Source organism: Heterocephalus glaber, unplaced genomic scaffold (assembly GCF_053883595.1).
Source record: "Heterocephalus glaber isolate CG9 unplaced genomic scaffold, H.glaber_assembly_v1.0 deba00001760, whole genome shotgun sequence".
Taxonomy (NCBI): Eukaryota; Metazoa; Chordata; class Mammalia; order Rodentia; family Bathyergidae; genus Heterocephalus; species Heterocephalus glaber.
Window position 1 is genome coordinate 5070382 of NW_028258457.1, and position 21177 is coordinate 5091558.

Genomic DNA, 21177 nt, shown 5'->3' on the forward strand with positions numbered 1-21177 from the left:
TCGTCGTCGTCGGGGAACTTTCCATTCCATCCCTCTCCACTCCTGGGCTCTGGCCGTCTGCACAAAGCCAGGCCGGCGGCGGCCGGGCAGGTCCGGCGGCAGGAGACGCGGATGCCCAGGACCCCGGGCTCCTCGGTAACTACAAAGAAAGAGGGGGTGGGGGTCTCGGGGAAGCGCCCACTCCCTCCCCCTCGCCCCTGCCCCCAGCTCCGGTTCAAGTTCAGCCCTGGCGGTCGCTGTCAGAGCAGGGTTGGGGTCTGCGGCCGAGACAATGAGCCCGAGCCCAAACCCCCAGGTGGGTGGCCTCGGGGAGGAGGCGGGCGGGCGTGGGAGCCCTAGGGAGGCAGGTGGGGCCGGGCCTGCTGCCTCCTCCTTCCCCGGCCCCTCTCCGATGGCATCTGCAAAGGGGGTGCCGGCCGCGCGCGGGGTGGCCCCGGCGCGGAGTGTGGACGTGGGTGGCCCTGCTGTCCAGGGCTGGGGACTGGGCATGGGTTCTGTGAAGGCTTTGATGCTGGATCCTCTAGCAAGATCCTGGAGGGGCCTGGGAGAGGGACCAGGGCCTGTGACCCATTTCACATCCTGTTTGTCCCCTCTTCTCCCTGCCTGGTGTGCAGGGTGAGCACAAATACATGTTTGTTGAATGAATGAATGAATGAATGGGAGACCGAATGAATGAGCGGTTGGATGAATGATGGCTTCCGGCAGGGCATGGGGAAGGCCTGCTGGGACGGGTGCCTGACCTGTCACCTCAGCCTCCAGTTGATGGGGGGGGACACACTTCCCATCCCCCACCTCTTTACAGCCCCCCCCCGCCCCCCGCAATGAGGGCCTGAAAATCTAACTCCTCCTTGTGGCCCAGGAGGACCAGGCTCACAGTTGCCCAGAAGTCAAGCTGGTGCCCTGGCTAGTAGGAGGCCCCAATCCCTGGAATGACTGAACACCGATTTCTAGGAAGACTGGAGGGGAAAGTGGGGGGCCATCCACGTGGCCCTGGATGTTGCCGAGGTCTATGCCAGAGGACAGCTGGGTGCTGAGGTGATCTTCCCCATGCAGCTCCGACTCTGTTTTTTCCCATTTTTAAAATCTCCCCCCAAAATCATCAGGAATGGAGGGGTCTGGCCGGGTCCGTCGCTGGGCCAGAGCCTCTGTTTTCAGGGAGCGAAGTGATTTTGTTTTTCCTTCTGGCTGGAGAATGCTGGAACCTCAGGGTCTCTCGAGTCCTTCCTTGGGAGCGCAGAGGTTGAGGCACAGGGTGTCTGTGACAGCCGCTTCTAGGGGTCCTGACTGTGCTCTGAATCCTTCAGGTCATGGGTCCCCAACCTGTGTGGCACCTGGCAGGACTTGACCCGGCCACTTGGTGTGAGTCGGGCACAGGCAGGAGCGGGGGGCATCGGATCCGCCTCTGGGGCTCTGCTGTGTGACACCCAGCTGGTGCTGGGCCGCTCTGGGCCTTAGCCAAAGCAAGGTGGCTGTTGTATAGGAAGCCAGGGTGCCTGGGGGAGGGGAGGGAGCTCAGGCCCCTCCTGCCAGCACTCATTTTGTGTGGTTTTATTTCTGGGGAGCCAGAAACGCACCTGTTGGGGAGATCAGAGCAGGGTGGGGTGATGGAGAGAAATCTCTTCCAAAGCAAATCCTCCTAAGGGCCTCTGAGTGCCCGGACGTGGGGTTCCCGTGAGGAGGGTGCCAGGGAAGCCGCAAGGGCTCTCAGGGTGCAGTAGGACTATCCCATGTGGCACCCCGGCACCCCGGACAGAGAGGGCCAAGCAGGCTTGGCTCCACCCCGCCACGCTGCCCTTAGCTTTTGCCCCTTATTTAATCCCCCTGAAGCAATCCCACTGAGAAGGGCTTCCAAACATCAGTGCATTTCAGGAAAACCGAGTCCCAAAGAGAGGGAGCTACTTGGCCCCACAGGGGCCACAGCTAGACGACCCCTCTCCTTCCTGGCCTGCAAATGTGGAGAGAGAGCTTTGGGGCAAAGGGGCTACAGCCCCCCCAGCCAGGATGAGGCCCCCCGAGAGGGTGTGGCGTGCCCCCTGACATCCACGGTGTGTGGGGGGGGGCTGAGGCCCCCAGAACAGGTTGGGGTAGGGTAGGGTCAAGGCCAGGGCCAGGGTGAAGGGTGGGGTTAGGAGTTAGGGTTAGGGCTGTTTCTCAGTTTAGGAGCAGAGATGGAGGCAGAGCCCAGAAGGACCCTGGGACCCAAGAGAGCCAGGGGCCGGGAGCGGAGCGAAGGAGGAAGGTGCCAGCAGCCACTCCCAGAGCCCCAGCTCTGGGCCTCACGCACAGAAAGGGGCCCAGCCCCACTGCCCCCACAGCCGGGACCCCGGGTTCCTAGTGGCCCCCTGCGGTCCCCTCCAGTGGTGGGCACAGAACCTGCTGCCAAGGGGGCCATGAGGAGCGCCCCCACATGGGGACCGCATGTGAATGCCGACCCAGCTGGGGTGGCTGCGGCCCCCTTATGCAAATTACACCAGCGTTTGCATGCTAATGATAATATTTATCTTAAGGAGGTTGGGGGATGGGGCGCGGGGCGGCGGGGGCGCGTTGCCATGGGAGCTGGGGGGGCAGCTGCAGTGCGGGTAGAGGGAGGGGGTTGAGAGCCCCGGGGGGGGGCGGCCTGGTGCGGGGTGGGAGTGACCCAGCTGCCAAGATCCTCAGAGGGGTTTCTGCGACTCTGTCAGGCACCCCCCACAGTGACTCAGTTTCCCCAGCTGCCTTTAGGAGGCCCTGGAGCCTCCTGTCTGTGACGTCGTTTTTGTGGTCTGGTTAGGCAGAGAACATGTATTGAGCACCAGCTGTGTACCAGCATGCACGCTCGCATGTATGTATGTATGTGTGTGTGTGTGTGTGTGCGTGCACGTGAGCGCACACGCACAGCAGTCTGGGACTGAGATTCCTTCGGGATTCACAGTGGAACGGGCCAGACGTCAGTCCACCTGCCCACGTTATCCACATTTATTGAGCACCTGCTGTACATGGGGCCTTAAGGCCAAAGCTAGACATGGACATGTCCAGCTGCAGGGGTCAGGGTAGGAGACACAGAGAGGGACCCAGGTTGCGGGAACTGGATGTGGAAGGGGGCTCTGCCAGGGAATCCAGCTGCATGAGGAGAAGCCTTGGAATTGGGGCTTTGAAGTAGGCACAGGAGTTTTCCAGGAGGAGGAGGCACTTGACTTATTCACTTGCAGAAACATTCCTTGTATTGTGGCTCTTAGGAAGGGCAGGGAACACAGTAAGAGGAAGAAGTAGGTGTCTGTGGCCCCCCGGATTCCAGTAGAAGGGACAGGGTGGCGAAGGTCTGGGGGTGTGGAGGGCACTCGAGGAGGAGAGGAGAAGGGAGAGGAGGCAGGAGGCCGGAGAGTCAGCAGCTGGACTCCCGGATGCTGCACCAATCAATCTTGCAGGCTTTCCTGAGGGCACTGGGGAGCCATGGAAGAGTTTAGAGCAGGGGAGGAATTCAGACCTTCGCAGAAAGGAAGTTTCTTGTCCTGTTAACTGAAAGGCCACTACATCCACTCCCCGGGGTCCCTGCCTGGGTCAAGATGTGCTCACTTCCTGTGCCCCTGGGCAAACCGAGGTGCAGGGAGCGGGGAGAGGCCCTCAGGAGATGAGGGCTCCTGAGGAGAGGAACTGGGTTCCCCTCCATCACAGGGACCCAGGGAGGAGATTGGGTCCAGAGGGGACCATGTCCTGCCTGCCCCAGGTTACACAGCAGTGGATTTGCCAGCATTCTGGGAGGGTTCCATTCGGGAGACACTGGCCCTGTACAGTCCAGGAGGCCATGGTCATGGTCACAGCTGTAGGAGTGAAGAGAAGGAGGGAAGGGGCGGGTGGGGGTGAGTCAGGCAGTGGAGGGGGTGCTGTGGGGGTGAGGGAGGATGGGGCTGGAATAGGCAGAAGGTGGGAGATGGAGGGGTGGTGGGTGGAAAGGAATGGATGGATGGAAGTTGGATGGTGGGTGGATGGATGGATGGATGGATGGGTGGATGGGTGGGTGGGTGGATGGAAGTTGGATGGTGGGTGGATGGGTGGGTGGGTGGATGGATGGCTGGATGGCTGGGCAGATGGGTGGGTGGATGGGTGGGAAGATGGGTGGATGGGTGGATGGATGGATGGAAGTTGGATGATGGATGGGTGGGTGGGTGGATGGATGGATGGGTGGGTGGATGGCTGGGTAAATGGGTGGGTGGATGGGTGGGTGGATGGTAGATTGGTGGGTGGGTAGGTGTGTGGATGGGTGGATGGGCAGATAGAAATATGGATAGGTAGTTGGATGGATACAACTATGGATGGATGTGTAGAAATACGCATGGACGTGTGTGTGTGTGTGTGGAAGATGGATGACCGATGGGCAGATGGAGGGAGAGAGGTACGGTAGTGGAGGGGAGACAGGCACCTCCCCAGTGCGTGTCCCATCCCTCCTCTGGTGAAGACGGGTGATCAGCTCCTTCACAGATTTGGCTCCGTCTTGGCTCTGGTTTTTATTTTCGTGGGATCTTGGATAAGCTCCTTCATCTTTTCTGAACCTGAGCCACGGTGGAACAGATGAAAGTATTGATGGCTGTCTTACCAAGTAGGTGTGACGATGAGAATGACTTCATACTGTGTGACTCGCGGAATTAGGCGCAGTGCTTTTCTGCGGGTGACAGTATCCCGCATACATGGTCTGGCAGCCAAACTGTCGAGGAGGACTTACTAAGTTCCTGCTGTTTATACCAGGCACCGCACTGGGCCCTAGATACAGAAAGCAGTCTAGGGAGGAGAGAATCACACACACACACACACACACACACACACACACACATTTAATTGATGTGAATAGTGAAAAAATAAGTCATGATGTGTGTTACCTTGGCAATGAAAATGAAGTGACATTTGAGACAAGACCTGAATGGCAAATGAGAAAGCCCTTGTTCTACAGCAAAGGAAAAGGTAGTTCAGGCAGTGGGCAAGGCATGTACAAAGGCCCTGGGGCAGGATAGAGCCTGGAATGGTGCAGAGCAGTGAGGAGCCCGTGTGGCTGGAGCAGAGGGAATGAGGGGCAGAGTGGGAGGAGGGGAGGCAGGGAGGGGACAGTGGCTGTGCAGGGCCCTGTGGGCTGCAGGGAGGACCTGGGCTTTGGCTCAGGGAGGTGGGAGCCATGGAATGCTGAGGGCAGAGCGGGAGGACCTGACTCGGTGCTCACGACGCCCTCTGGCGGCTGTGGGGTGAGAGCTGGGGACCAGGTGAAAAGGACTGGACTGGACTCTGAAGGGTTTTGGGGTTTGGATTTTTGTGTTTGTTTGTTTGTTTGTTTTGGTATTGGGGATCGAATACGGGTCCTTGCGCTTGCGAGGCAGGTGGTGTAACCACTGAGCTAAATCCCCGGTCCTGTTTGTTTGTTTTCTGAGACAGGATCTCACTATATAGTTAAAGCTGGCCTTAAACTCACTATGTATCCCAGGTTGGCCTCAAATTCGTAGCAATCCTCCTGCCTCAGCTTCCCAAGTGCTAGGATTAAAGGTGTGGGCCACCATGCCCAGCTGAAGGTTTTTCATTTAAAAAATTTTTGTGCATGCACACGTGTGTGTGTGTGTGTGTGTGTGTGTGTGTGTGTGTGGGTTCAAGCTCTGAGGTCAGTGTGACAGACTTTAGTAAATGAAATCATACCCAAATGCCACTCTCTTCCCAACCTGGGTACAGATCCAGAGGTTGTCTTGTGCATGCTGTTGGGCCTCAAGGAGGCTGCTGTGCCTTTCTGAGCTTTGGTTCTCCAGTCTATACCATGAGGACAAATATGAACATGGACAGAGTGAGGTTCTAGGGGGTGGCCTGTACCTGGAGCTCACCCCATTACCCAGGACCTTCTCATTTGCCTGCAGAGACCCTGTGTCCAAACAGTGACATTCAAGGTTCCAAAACAGAGGTATCTTTATTTTTTTTGGAGGTGGGCAATTTAACCCACAGCACTCTCTTATTGAAGGTGATCAAAATTATATGGTGAATGTTTAAAATTTAAAATGTCTTACAATAAAAACCACATTCCCATGAGTCCCCCCTCAAAATCCTCCCCCTCACTTTGAACACACGATCCCATGGTTCTGGCCATTTCTGCAGCAGCTCTGGAGTCCTCTTTCCTGAGGGTCTTTATGACATGTGATATAAAATACAGTCACTGCTGCCACCGAGCACCATCCAACAGAAGGCAGCTCCTAAAAACATGACGCTGTGTCCTCAATCCACCTTAGTCACTGGATCTGGCACTGTGCGACTTCCGGATCTTCCCCAAAGACCATGGAAGGGAAACATTTTGAATCCATTCAGGACATCGAGGCACCCAGGACAGTGTGACAAAAGACACCCATGGAAGAGGACTCTAGAGCTGCTACAGAAAGGGCCAAGGATGATGGGATGAATGCGTTGGAAGTGAAGGGGAGGATTCTGAGAGGCCATAAATGGGCATGAACCTTGTCCGGTGATCTTTAAACCTAATTTAAGCCTTCACTCCTTTTTCCATGACCCCACCAACACCCCAGCCTCCCAGGGAGGCCCCAGCTTCCCCTCTCCCCACTGCACCCCTTCCATTCTGCCTCCGTCCCCGTGGGTCCCAGCTCCTGGGATATGTTTTATCCCAGTCTTGAGATAAAACCTAAAAAAGAGCCCGGAAAGGTCTCAGTCCAAAGGCCTTGGGTTCCATCTGAGAGAGAGAGAGAGAGAGATAGAGCACGAGAGAGAGGGAGGGCTGGAGCCAGACACCCTTGGGGCAGATGACTCGAAGCCTGGTGCCTCAGTTTCCCCTCTGTGAACAGGAGTGAGGCTAGGAGTCATCACGACACCCTCTTGGTCCCACCCACCCTGTAAAATGCCTGGTGTTCTGTGGGCCGTGAGTGTTGTCATAGTAATATTATTTTCTGAATTTTATTTTATTGTATCCCATCCCCCCCCAAGCCCCTTCCCCTAGGCACAAAAACTTTCTTTCCATTTTTTCCTTCTGTTTTCACTTTTTCTTGTCCTTTCCTTCCTTTCTCCCTCCCTCCTCCCTTGTTCCCCTTCCCATGTGAACACTTTCTTCCCATTTCCCACCATCCATTGTACATCTCAGTCCTTATTCCCACAATGTGGTATTTACACACTTGTGTCCGATTTATTTCACTTCAGAGTATGGTCTCAAGGTGCATCCACTGAGCTGTAAATGTCTGAAGCTCATCCTTCTTTATGGCAGAGTAGTACTCCATTGTATTAAAAAACCACATCTTCATCCACTCGTCAGTTGATGGGCATTTGGGCTGTTTTCAAGATTTAACTGTTACAGACTGTACTGCTATAAACATGGACGTGTCATGATAATATTAAGAGTCTCGAGGTTCTGGGAGCAGAGCTCCCGGCCCAGAGGTCAGAGAGTCCACAGGAAGGGAGACCTGTTTCCTCCCCTTCTTGCTGGGGAGCTGGGGCCGGGCTCTAGGCATTATCTTAGGAAGGGTTTATCTAAGTGCCCAAAGGTCTCCCTGCCCCCATTGGTCCCCACCCTGACCCTGGGTCCTGGGAGACTTTTGGGCATCATCTGTGTGACCCCTGACCCATTCTTGTTTGTGCTATGATAGTGATGGCTGATGTGCGGGTGATGGGACTGTGGAGCATGGGTGAGACAGGCAGGAGGTCCTCACAGGTGGGCCTGGCCCGGCCAAGTCTCCACTCCCCGAGGACCCCAGGGCTCAGCCAGCGTGGTGTGGGGCTGCTGCAGGCCTGGCCTGGGCCCTGACAGCGGGGCAGGAGTGTGGGTGGGGTGACCAGGGCTGGCCCAGGCCTCTCTGGTTCCAGGTTCCACAAGCACCCCAGGTCTGTGGCCTGCTCCGCCCCAGATCCGGCCCTGCACCCCCGACAGGCTACTGTGCTTTAAGGCCTCTTCAGGGCCCTTGACCCAGCCTGAAGACCCTGGGGAAGTGCTTGGGAAAGACGCCAACCCCAGCTAGGATATCCCAGTGGTCCATGTGCAGGCCTCGGAGCTGAGGTCCTGGGGTTAAACCACAGGTTACCTGGTGTGGTGGCACGTATCTGCAACCCCAGCACCCTGGAGGCTGAGGGCAGGAGGACTGCTGTGAATTCAAGGCCAGCCTGGGCTACATAGTGAGTTCAAGGCCAGCCTGCACTACACAGCAAGACCCTGTCTCAAAAAACAAAAAAATAGACATTTATGCTCTCACAGTTCTGGGGCTGGAAGGCTAAAGTCACAGTGTGGGCAGGGCTCATTCCTTCGGAGACCCTCAGGAGCGATTGTCCTCCTAGCCCCTGGTGGCCTCCGGGGTTCAGGCTTGTACCGACGTCTCCAAGACGTCCGAGGGGCGCCAGAGTCGCTTCAGCACCAGGGACAGCGGTCGGGCTCTGGTGGGTTGGTTTGCTTTTGCTTCCTCTCAGATGGCAGCTCCCAGACCCTCGCGCTGGTTTGCTTCAAGGTCCCTCGAGTCCCGCAGACAAGGACTCTCGGGGAAAGAAAGACCCTGGAAGGGAGGGTTTCGCTCTTACTTTGCTGATAGTGCCTGATTTCTCTCAGACCTTAAGGCTCATTGACCCTCTTAAGGTGGTTCCTCTCCCTGCAAAGCAAAATTTAGAAAATAGAAACCTCAAGAAGAGAGAAGCCAGGTGTGGTGGTACACGCCTGTCTTCCCAGCACTCTGGGAGGCTGAGGCAGGAGGATAGCAAATTCGAGCTCAGCCTGGGCAACTTAGCAACTTAGTGAGACCCTGTCTCAAAATGAAAAATAGGAAGGGCTGGGATGGAGCTCAGTGCAAAGGCCCTGGGTTCCAACCCTAGTACTGAAAAGAAAGAAGGAGGAAGCCGGGGATTTAGCTCAGTGGTTTCACTGCCTGCTGCGCAAGCACAAGGTCCCAAATTCGATCCCGGTACCAAAGAAACAAACAAACAAACAAAAAGACAAGACAAGTGTGAAGTGTGTTCAAAGTGAATGGGAAGATTTTGAGGGGGATTCGTAGCAATGTGGTCTTTTACTGTAATAAATGTTTAAAATTTAAGCATTTACCATGTGTCAGCCCTTGTAGAAGTTTCAACTAGGAAGCCCCATTACCTTGACTCATTAGTGAGTGCTGCAGGCTCGGAGCCTCAGTGGGGGCCAAGCTGTGGTGGTTGCGGAGCCATGGGTGGTGACTTCAGGGGGTTGGAGGGCTTGGGGGGTGTGGGGGACACCAGGGCTCTGACAGTTCTTGGGGGTACCTTACTCTATCTAGCTCTTGATCTGGAAGACAACTAAATGGCTTTGTATTATTTGTTACATCCACATTCACATTTTCTGCACTTTCTTTGGAGGGAGGAGTATGTGCTATGTCCCAATTATTATTATTTTTTGAGACAGGGTCTCACTGTGTAGTTCAGGCTGGCTTTGAACTCATGGCAATCCTCCTGCCTCAGGCTCCAGAATGGGCTTACAGGCGTGCACTACCACCCCTGGCTGTAATTTTTATTGTGGTAAAATATATACAACATAAAATTTGCCAATTTAACTTTTTTTTTTCTTTTGGTACTGAAGATTGAACTCAAGACCTTGGCACTGAGCTCCATCCCCAACCCTTTTAAAATTAAAAAAAAAAGCTGGGGATTTAGCTCAGTGGTTCCACCTCCTGCCTTGCAAGCAAAAGGACCCGAGTTTGATCTCCAGTTCTAAAAAAAAAAAAAAAAAATTAAAAAAAAATTTTTTTATTTTGAGACAGGGTCTCATTAAGTTGCTAAGTTGCCCAGGCTAGCCTTAAACTTATGACCCTCCTGCCTCAGCCTCCTGAGTGCTGACATTATAGGTGTGTTCTGTGACACTGGGCCAACTTAACCATTCCTCAGTGTACAGCTCAGTAGTATTGAGTGCATTGACCTGGCTGTGCCATCCCTGCCACCCACCTCCAGGACTTTCCATCTCCCCAGCTGAGCTCTGTCCCAGGAAACGCTGACCCCCGTCCCCTCCCCAGCCCAACACCAAGTCCTCCTTCCTGTCCCTGTGGATCTGACCATGCTGGGCCTCCTGGGAGTGAGGCCCTGTGGTGTGTGTCCTCCTGTGTCTGACTCAGCTCCCTGAGCAGCATGGCCGCAAGGTCCATATTCAATGTAGCTGTGTCAGGACTTTCTTCCTTTTCCTGGCAGTGTGCTATTTCAGTATGTGGAACAGTTTGGACTCATTCTGCTTTTGGTGAGCACCCGACTGGCTCTGGCTTCTGGCCCTCAGGGTCATGCTACTGTGCTGGGGGTGTGCAGGCTGTCTCTCAGCCCCCTGTTTTTCTCTCCCACTCTAGGCTGTGCTTTCCTGACCTACTGTGCCAGGGACTCCGCCATCAAAGCTCAGACTGCCCTGCACGAGCAAAAGACCTTGCCCGGGGTGAGTCCCATGTGGTGGGGAGGAGGGGATGCAGGGCTTACTCTCAGCCTGGGGCCAAACCCTTCCTGGGATTGGCTGTGAAATCCATGTGCCTGCCTCTGGACTCAGAAAGAGATACAAGAAGTGGAGGGGTAGAAATCCTCTTTCGGGTGAGCATGTATTGGATACTACTGTGTGCTGTGTTTTAGACTTTGCAGCAGGGTGGCTGTGTGTAGTTGTTCAGGTTGTGTACTGCACAAGCCTGCCTGGCCCAGAGTGCATGTGTCATTCTTTGAGTAGAGACCTAAAGGATGAGGAAGCATTAACAGGCAGCTGTGCAAAGGCCCTGGGGCAGGACAGAGCCTGGCTCATTGCAGGAGCAGCAGGGAGGCCTGTGTGGCTGGAACAGAGGGAGCAAGGGGCAGCGACGGGAGAGAAGAGGTGGGAGGGGGCAGGTGGGTCGGGTCGTGCAGGAGTGCACTTTCTGGGGACACAAGACGCGGCTTCAGTTTTTTTCAGCTCTCAACAAGTAACAAAAGGGCTGTGGCTTAGGCAATGACGTATGCGCCTGTCCTTACTGTGTGACGATGAGCCAGCGACTTAGCCTCTCTGGCCCTCACACTGGAAGCATGTCACAGTGCAGGGCGGTGTCGGACACCGCAGAGAAGGGGTCGCAGAGGGCCTGGGTGAGGAGGTGACATTTGGGACAAAACCAGAAACGTGGCCTATCAGTCCCTTTCCTGTTCCTTACGCAATGAGACACCCAGGGCTGGAGACCCAGGGAGGAAAGAGCTTCATCAAGCTCATGGTTTGGGGGCCAAGGGCGCGGGCCGATGCCAGTGCTTCTCCGGTGGGAACCCATGACATCGCAACACGGGGCAGTGCGCGAGAGGAGGGCACGCTGGAGACGGGAAGCTGGTGGGGAAGCGGACGTCCCGCTTCATTTATTGATGTGTTTTTTATTTGTGGTGCTGGAGTTGAACCCTAGCCCTCTTTCAGAACTTCTTAGTTGGAGAAAGGGTCTCACTAACTTTTTGTTGTTGTTGTTTTTGCAGTACTGGGGATTGAACTCAGGACCTTGTGCTTGCAAGGCAGGCACGGTACCATTGAGCTACATCCCTGGCCCTTCCATTCTGTTTCTGACAACTCACCCTCCCCTCCTCTGAAAACTGTTAAAACCATCCAGGCCACGCCCCCTGACAACCTAAGCCCCTCCCTCCGGGTCCTGCCTCTTAAAGGTGCCACGCCTACCAACATGGCCACACTGAGGATCACACTTCCCGTGCATGAACCTTGGGGGACACACCCTGTGCAACCCCTGCCAGATAGGAAGGGCATCCCCGGCACGGGAAACACTGCTGCAGAAGGGATGTAGAGACCCAAGTCCACCCTTCTGTCTCTGGGCCTCCTGCAGTGCCCTCCAAAGAGCTGAAGCAGGCGGGTGGGTGGCCCACACTGGCAGTGCCAGGGGCTGTGTCTTCTGAGGGCTGAGGGCCACAGTAGCATGAAAAGTCACCCACCACTGGGGTCACTGTGCAGCCACCAAGAGCCAGGCGTTGGTGTGAGACGATGGCAGCTCTTGCCTCAGAGCCGGCTGAGGATTTAGCAGGAGTGTGATGGTGGCAGGGACTCAGCGTCTCAGGGGCTGCCCGAGCATGGCAGTTGGAAGGTGGCCTCAGGTCCCTGTCACAGAGCTCCATGTGGCTGCTCAGGTGTGCTAAGCATGGTGGCTGGCTTCCCCTGGGGCTGGGCCCCAAAGGTGACAGAAGGAAGCCACAGCACTTCATGGCCAGCCTCAGAATGACACACTTGTCACCTTTACCACACATTATTGCCACAGTGCCAGGGTCACTGGGGAGAATGGGAAGGGTGGAGAGGAGAATGGAGGAGCAAACCAGTGTGGCATGAGATTCATCCAGTGTAAGGCAGCCAGCAGGCCATCCACCTACCCAGCCATCCACTCATCATCCATCCATCCACCCATCCATCCACTCATCCATCCACTCTTCCATCCACTCATCCATCCATCCATCCACTTATCCATCCATCCATCCACCCATCCATCTACTCATCCATCACTCATCCATCCATCCATCCATTCATCTATCCACTCATCCACCCATCCACTCATCCATTGATCCATCAACTCATCTATCCATTCATCCATCCATCCACCCATCCACTCATCCATCTATCCATCCATTCATCCATCCATCCATCCATCCACTCATCCATCCATCCATCCACCCATCCATTCATCCATCCACTCATCCATCCATCCATCCACCCATCCATCCATCCATCCACCCATCCACTCATCCATCCATCTATCCATTCATCCATCCATCCGTCCATTCATCCATCCATCTATCCATCCATTCATCCATCCATCCATCCATCCACTCATCCATCTATCCACTCATCCATCTATCCATCCACTCATCCATCCATCCATCCACCCATCCATTCATCCATCCACTCATCCATCCATCCATCCACTCATCCATCCATCCATCCACCCATCCATCCACTCATCCATTGATCCATCAACTCATCTATCCATTCATCCATCCATCCACCCATCCACTCATCCATCCATCTATCCATTCATCCATCCATCCGTCCATTCATCCATCCACTCTTCCATGCACTCATCCATCTGTCCATCCACTCATCCATCCATCCATCCACCCTTCCATCCATCCATCCACTTATCCATCCATCCATCCACCCATCCATCTACTCATCCATCACTCATCCATCCATTCATCCATTCATCTATCCACTCATCCACCCATCCACTCATCCATTGATCCATCAACTCATCTATCCATTCATCCATCCATCCACCCATCCACTCATCCATCCATCCATCCATTCATCCATCTATCCATCCATCCACCCATCCACCCACCCATCCATTCACTCATCCATCTACCAATCCACCCATCTACCCATCCTCTCACCCACCTATTGATCCACCAATCCATCTACCCATCCATCTATCCATCTGTCTATCCATGCAAGAAAGTTTCACTGGCCTCTGCTCTTACCAGCGCTGTGATAAGTTTCCATCACTGTCCCAGGCTGGTCACCTCCTGAGTGGTCCCCCTAGCTGTCCTCATGTCTCCTGGGTCAGCAGGGCTGAAGGTGGCTGTGACACCCCCTGAAACAGTCTCTCCCCTTGTCTTTGGGCACCAGCCCCCATAGCCCATGGTCCCCACATCCAGCTCTCCAGAGCCTCTCCCCACTTTAGAAGTGGTCCTGCCTCTGTGACCCCTGAGCTCACCTGTGAGCCCCCAGCCACCTGCCCTTGGACAAGTCTCCATCTCATCTTCAACATGGGCATCACCTTCTCCCGACCAGGCTGGAGAGAAGGTTTCAGGCAGTGAGGGTGCAGAGTGAACACTAATTTTAGAAACTCAGGGACCTAGCCAAGGCACCAGCCCCTAAGGTTCTGTGCTGCCCAGAGGTGGCATCAGTGAGATAACTTTGGATGGTGAAGACCACATGGAGACAAAAAAATAGGGTGGTTATCAGAGTGGGGACGTGGGAAGGGACTCATTTGAGATGGGGTGGCCGAGACGGGCCCTCCTTGGGGATGACCTGAAAGCAGAGGGAAGGAGCCCTGGGCTTTCTGTGGGAAGGATGATGTGGCTGAGGGAACAACTGTGCAAAGGCCCTGAGGCAGGATGGTGCCTGAAGCATCTGAGGATCACAGAAGTCAAGGGAGGGGGCCAGAGCAGGACAGCAGTGTGGGCAGTTTGGATTTATTCCCAGGATGACTCTGGAGTTATGGGGGGGGTGACATTCAGAGGAACAATCTGATTAGATTTTCTTTCTTTCTTTCTTTCTTTCTTTCTTTCTTTCTTTCTTTCTTTCTTTCTTTCTTTCTTTCTTTTTCAATATTGGGGATGGAACTCAGGGCCACCACACTGAGGTCCAGACCCAGTTCATTTTTTATTTTGAGACAAGATGTTGCTAAATTCCTAAGTTGCCCACACTAGGCTCCAATTTGTGATCCTCCTGCCTCAGCCTCCAGAGTAGCTGGAATGACAGGCATGTGCCACCGCACCCAGCTCTGTCCCCTGCTCTCTTGGCCCCATAACCAAGAGTCTGCATCACTTCTGTCACCATCCCCCACTTCCAGGCCCTCTCCACAAGCCTCCCGCCCCTGGGTGACTGTTCACCCCACAGCTGGGATCTCACCCCAAGATCCTCCCTTTGCAAGATGCTTTCCCCAAATAAGGTCACACAGGTGCCCTGTCTCAGGATGTGGGCAGACATTGGGCAGCCAGGGACAAACATGGCGGCTATGGGTGTCACAGGGGACAGAAAACAGGATTGCTTCTGGGGAGAGGAGAGGCTTTTACAGCCACAGGGACAAGGACGGAGGTGGAGCCGGGTGGTGTGGGACCAAGCTTGGGGTGGCAAGGGGCCCAGCCAGCAGTGATTCTGCCCCCAGGACATTGGCAATGCCTGGGCACGTGTGTGGTCCTCATGAATCAGGGAGCTCCCTGGCCTGGAGCAGTGGAGGTCTGGACATGGCTCAGCAGCCTCGAGAACACCTCAGCCCTAAATGCTGATGGTGCCGACGGGGTGATTCTGCTTAGAATAAGGAGAAGAGAATGTTCTAGAACAGTGTTATCTAACAGAAATGTAACCCCAGCACCAGTCATGGTGGCGCTGACCTGTCATCCCAGCATTCTGGGAGGCTGAGGCAGAAGAATTGCAAGTTTGAGCCTCACCTGGGCAATTTAGCAACTTAGTGACATAGCGAGACCCTGTCTCAAAAGATAAAAAAGGGCTGGGGATAGAGCTGAGTTTGAAGACCTTGAGTTCTATCCCAGCACCACAAATAAGTAAAATAATAAAATTAAGTGTTCTAGAATGAGAGTCAGTAAACTTTTTCCATCAATGGTAAATATTTTCGGGTTTGCAGGCCATACAAGGCCTGTGGCAGCTGCTCAAAGCATAAAAGCATCATAGACAACTTGCCCATGAGTGGACGCAGCTGTCTGCCAATAAAACTTTATTTACAAAAACAAGAGGCAGTCCAGAAAGAGCCTTTGAATTGCTGTAAGTGTGCCTCTGAAACTGAATTGTTAATGTTATTTAATTTAAAGAAATTGATATTTAAACTTAAACCACCTCACCTGATTGATGGCTGCAGGGTTACGCGGCATAGATCTGAGTGTTTCAGAGCTGGGGTCAACTACTGTGTCAGACAGCGCAGATCTAGAATGTTCTAGACTGGAGACCGGCTGCCATATTGGATGGCCCAGCTCTAGCATCTAGACTCTCAGGCAACCCTCTGGATTAGCCTAATCGGTCTCCAGGTAGCTGTGAGCACACATAGGCACGAATAGCTTAATGTTTCAGATGATGACCAACCACATATATCCCTGTGGTGCCCTAAGATCTCATTATCTAGCTTGTCACAATGGCACACCCTCTCATTCCAGCTATTTCGGAGGCTGAGGCAGGAAGATCATAATTTCAAGCCCAGCCTGGGCAACTTAGGAACTTAGTGAGACCCTGTCTCAAAATTAAAAATCCAAAGGACCGAGGTTGGAGCTCAGTGCAGAGGACCTGGGTTCAATCCCCAGAACTACAAAAAGAAACAAACAAATGAGCCCATACCACCTAGTGATGTCATGGCTGTCTTGGGCTTTGTGGCCGTGCTCAGTGCTGTTCACACAGACACAAACTTACCTCACATGCACCTCTCAGGATGGGTCCCCATTGTCAAGTGCTGGGCTCGAACCTGGGGCTGGCATCATAGTAGGTGTGGACAGCTGAGTTTGGGGTCTTGTTTTGATGCGTGTGTGCATGGGGACTGAGCAGTGTCCCTCTCTTGGGCCTCAGTTTCCCCTTCCTCTGCCTTACACTGAGGATCACTCCCATCCTCAGGCGCTGCAAGAACAGTGGGGAGCCACAGCGTCAGCCTGGGGTCCATGGGCAGAGGGGGAGCTGGGGCTCAGAGCGGGGAGGAGCCTGTCCAAGGCCATCAGCAGAGGTGGCAAAGGTGAGCTGCCGCTCACACCCTCCCAGCTCTGTAGGTCTGTCCCCTCTGGCCTCTCTGATTTGGCCTCCGTGCTGCTGGAATCCTCATTTTGCTTCATAGTGAGGAGGAGGTGGCTGAGAGGTGCATCTGGGAGATGAGGAGTCTGAGAGTCTTTTCTTTCTTTTTCTCAGTACTGGGGATCAAAGCAGGACCTTGCTCTTGCAAGGCAGGTGCAGTGCCACTGGGCTAAATCCCTGACCCAAGTCTTTCTTTGTTTGAGACAGTGTCTCACTATGTAGCCCAGGCTGGCCTCGAACTCACAGTGATCTTTCTGAATGCTGGGATTACAGGTGTGCACCACCGTGCCCCTATGCAGATCATCTTTTTGACCTGCCTTTTGGTTTTACTTGCTAGGATGTAGCTGAGACCCATCCTTGGCTTGGGAAGCAGTTGTGTGCTTTTTCATTGGTGCATAGTACTCCATCACGCAAATGTGCACTTTCTTTAACCTGTGATGGAGGGGTGTTTGAGGGTTTTTTCAGTATTTGCTGCAATGAACACATATAATGTGATGTGGTTTTGGTGAACAAGGGTTGAATTTCTGCCTTGGAGAATCAGGAGTTCAGGTCCCAGAATACATAGTGTGTGTAGGGTGACATTCTTCTCATGAGCAAAAGATGAGGTGGCGCTGGGGGTAGGAACACCCTGGGAATGGAGGCTGGAGGATGGTGGGGCAGATGCCTGAGCCCAGGAGACTGCTCCCACAGGAGCTTCTCCATGGGGCTAATTCCGCAGAGCTACGCCCCTCACAGGGAAGGGTCCCTTCCCCATCATGCACTTCGCATGCCCAGCAGGGAGGGGAGGAGCTGGGTACCCCGTCCCTGCTTCTCTCCCGCAGCAGGGGGGTGGGGCTGGAGGGCAGTAGGAATGGGCGCTTCTGTCTTTCTAACTCTGTCAACCACAAGGGCCAGGCGTGGCGGCACGCACCTGTGCATCTCCCCCACCTCCGTAGCCCCCATAGCTGCTTTCAAGAGCGAGGCGACGCCCCTCCTTGCTGGTCCCTCCAGTGGCTGAGGGTGGTGTCCGTGGGGGTCATAGTTTAATCAACTCACTGCTCTGGAATAAGATCTCAGTTGAAGGGCCAGGGATGTAGCTCAGTGGCACCGCGGCTGCCTTGAAAGCGCAAGGTCTTGAGTTTGATCCCCGGTACCAAAAAAAGCTCTCAGTTGAATACCAATCTCCTGGAATAGAAGCCAGATCTGACCTTGGGACCCCAGAGTACAGGCTGAGCCAGGACTCAGACCCCAACAGGCCCCTGGCCTCTCACCCCAAGCAGGAGCCTGGGATTCCTGGGGGCCCCGGAAAAAGTGGGGGCTGTGGGTCCAGCTCCTATCTTGAGGACCCGTCAGAGAGGACACTGTTCCTCTCTTCCCCGAGGTCTTGGGAAGAAACTTCAGGGGTCCAAGAGGGCCCCTCCCAGGAAGCACCCCAAGCCCACTCCCTGGCCTCACAACTTGGTCTCCTCATGTGCTCAGCATGCTCTTTGCCCAGGATGATGGAGGGCAGCTTTGCTTTCTCAGAACCCTGGAAACCCCAAGTCTTTCTGGTCTCACTTCATTTCCCTTTCATTTGTGCTAGGTTCTTGTCTCCAACCCCTACCCCTAAGCTCCTATGCCTACTTCGAAATCCACTGCAGATTTTCCACGTTCAGTGAAGCACCAACATAACTTTTGGTTCTTCCCTGTCCTCTGTGCCAACCCCTAACCCCCATGTGGGAGTGTCAGTGTCTGAACTCTGTCTGCTTTCTCTGATACCGGGGCAGGTCCTCAAAGTACTAAACATGGGGGCACACCGGAGAGGATGTTGAGCTAATGAAAAGAGGAAGGGAGGGGGCAGGGAAGGGATGGGGTGATGGGGAGCCAGAGAAGGTGGAGGAGGGAGGGAGGGCACTCGGCAGAGACCTCCGTGGGACAGATGGAGAGAGGGAGCCGGAAGGAGGTGGGCAGGGCCAGATGGGCGGGCGGGCAAGGGCGACAGGAGGGTGGGGTGTGGGGAGACCCAGCTCCCCGCCTGGCGCCTCCTCCCGGCCCAGCGTGTGCACGCCCATGCGCCCGGGCGGCGGCGGCACGTGGATGCCAGCCTGGCGCATCTCGGCCGGTGGGTAAGGCGGGCGCCCGGCCTCGGGTTGGGCACCAAGGGGCCTTGGAGCGCAGCAGCGGCTGGGGGTCTGGGGGCAGGGGGCGGTCCCCACCGGCTTCCCTGGGCCAGCCCGGGACCCTCTCCTCTGTCCCTCGCTAGCCCAGGATGGGGGAAGGGGCCCTGCAATCAGAGGCCGGAGGTCCCGGCTCCGGCGGAGGCCGGGCAGGGAGTAAGGGGCGGACAGCAGGTACCCCGAGCCCTGCGACCGATCGATCGAAGGGGGTGCGGGTGGAGGGGCTGGGTGATGGAGGTAGATCCGCTCCCTGTGTGCGCCCCTCCCGGCCTCTCTGCTTTGGCTCATCCATCTCTAAAAGATTATATTTAAATATCTCTTTTATGCAAGGCAGGAGCTGGGCTCGCCCCTAAGAGGCGGTTTCCATGGCAACAACAATTGCCAGCTTCCGTGTGGTGAATCAGCGTTGCCATGGCAACCCCATCCTCCTCTGCCCAAGGTGCTGGGAGGGAGGAGGGGAGAGGAGGAGGGGAGGGCCAGCGGAGGCGGGAGGGGTGGTGGGAGGGGTGGGGGAGGGCGGGAGGCTAGAGCTCCGGGGTTCCCCCTCCTGTCCCCCCTCTTCTGGCCACCCCAGTCCCAGAAGCTGGTCCCATCCGGTTGGAATAACCTCCTCCTGCCGCCAGTGTGCTGGGCTGTGGTACCCAGGTTTCGAGGAGCCGGGGTGTGTGGGCTGGGCGGATGGGTGGGGCACTGCGGGCTGTGGGGAAGGGAGAGGGGGTTGAGGTGCTGCCCGGTGGGTGCTCAGGGCCGTGGCGGTGGAGGGGTGTGGCTGGTGTCGGGAATGTTGGGCTGGGGAAGGCCGAGGCCTCTCTGGGGTTCCCAAGTCTGAGTTCAAATGGAGCTAACCCCAAGGTGTCCAGGACACTCAGCAAGGAGGAAGGGACCAGTAGGGGAAGGGTCTTCGAGGGGTGGGAAGGGACTCGGGAAGGGGAGGCCTGGGAGGGAAGAGGGCCCGGCAGGGGAGGGGGAGGACGGGAGGGAGCCCAGGGCGAGGGTCTTCTCAGAGGCAGGCGGGGTCTGAGAAACGGGTGGGAGAAGGAAGGACTCCCGAGGCGGGAGGCTTAGGGGCTCACGGATGGGGACTGGGCTGTGCCCCTGGGCGCTGGTGGGGAGTTCTCTGGGGCCACAGTCCGGTAGCTCTCTCCGCTGTCCGCTGGGACATGCGGCCCCTTCCCTCTGGGCCTCATTGGTGACAGCTTAAGATGGGGCAGGAGCCCTGTCCCTCCCCCTGGGGGGCCGAGTGGACATGGGGGCACTCACCTGGGAGGGTCTGTGACAAGCACCTGTCCCAGCCACGGGTGCCTGCCTATGCCTTGGCCGCTTCCCCTGGGGTGTTCAGCTCTGATTTCTCCACCTGCCCTGCCCTGTGTGGGATCACACTGTCCCCAGGCAGGAGTGAGACAGAGCAAGATGCTAACACTTCCAGCCCTGAGGCAGAAGCAAGGTGGGATTGCCTGCTTGGGGGCTTTGAGCTGGGTTGTGAGGGATGCATACGAGTTTAGGAGGCTCCAAGCTGAGAGGGGGATTCTGTCCCGGGACTGTAGACAAGCAAATGCCTCTCTACTCTCACATCCCTGAGTCTTCTCAAATATTGGCATTCGCTCATTCCCAGGACTATGTATGTGAGGGGAAGGGGGTGGGAGGGCTTCCTCTCACTAAACATTTCAGGACCAGGGTGGGGGTGGAGGAATTCAGAGCAGTGGTTCCTGATGGTTCACTGGTCCACTCAGCCATTTCATCCCTCTGCTGGGAGCTGGCTGAAAGTGGCTGTCTGGGTGTATCAGTCAGCTGCTGCCGAGTAACAAGCTATCTTGGTCAATTTATCTGCTCATGATTCTGTACCGGGCCTATGTCATTTGGACTCTACTGGCATTTCCTGGGGGTGGGTGTCACTCAGTAGCTTATATTTGTCCAACTGGCAGTCCTAGCGTGCCAGAAAGGCAAGACAAAGGCTCTGAATTCAGGACTTCACAGCCACCTCATTTTGTTGATCAGAAAAGGTCTCATGGTCAGGTCCAATGCCAGATCTGGGGAAATAGGTTTTAGTTCTTGATGGCAGGAACTTCAAAGTCACCTGACATACAGGGCACTGGAGGAATTGGGCCATCTTTGCAAACAATCTGTCACATTTAGATAGGACAAGAAGACTTCCAGGAAGAAAGGATAATTGTCATTGGGTTTTGAAGGCTAAGTAAGAGTTTGCCAGATACAGGTTTGACTGGGGTGTTATGGGGCCCTGAGGGTGGTGGGTGCCACGGGAGGGGAGGTGGGCAGGGGTCCCGGGCCCCCTCCCATGCTGCCAACGTTTACTCTTCCCTCCTGTCTCTCCTCACAGATGGCGCGGCCAATCCAGGTGAAGCCTGCTGATAGCGAGAGCCGCGGAGGTAGTTGTCATCTGTCCGTGGACACCAGACGGGGGTGGCGGCAGAATGGGGGAAGGAGGGACAGTGGCGGAAGCTCGGCTGGGTCGGGCAGGAGTGGCCCGGGGTGTGGGGGTCTGGCCAGCGCGGCTGCTTCCCCAGCTTGGAGATACCTTGCTCTTTTCAGGGCATGGTGATAGGAGTCCTCATGGGGTCCCTGTGGGCTAGAGTTTTCCGGATGAGTCTGTGCGTGTGCATGTTCGGCCGT

General features: G+C 55.5%; 1 protein-coding gene across 13 annotated transcripts in view; it reads left to right on the forward strand.

The window, feature by feature from the left end:
- The window catches only part of Celf5 (CUGBP Elav-like family member 5), a 36475-nt gene that overhangs the window by 491 nt on the left and 14807 nt on the right, over positions 1-21177 (forward strand). For 4 of the 13 annotated variants that reach the window (XM_087201577.1, XM_087201575.1, XM_087201578.1 and 1 more), the window contains exons 2-3: positions 10269-10351; positions 20885-20936. In XM_087201577.1, the coding sequence (XP_087057703.1) occupies positions 10269-10351; positions 20885-20936 (135 nt within the window). Of the gene's footprint in view, positions 1-20; positions 136-10268; positions 10352-18419; positions 18495-18903; positions 18989-19085; positions 19211-20884; positions 20937-21177 lie in introns of those variants that run through there. The other 9 variants (XM_087201576.1, XM_087201579.1, XM_021244975.2 and 6 more) reach the window with 8 other exon arrangements.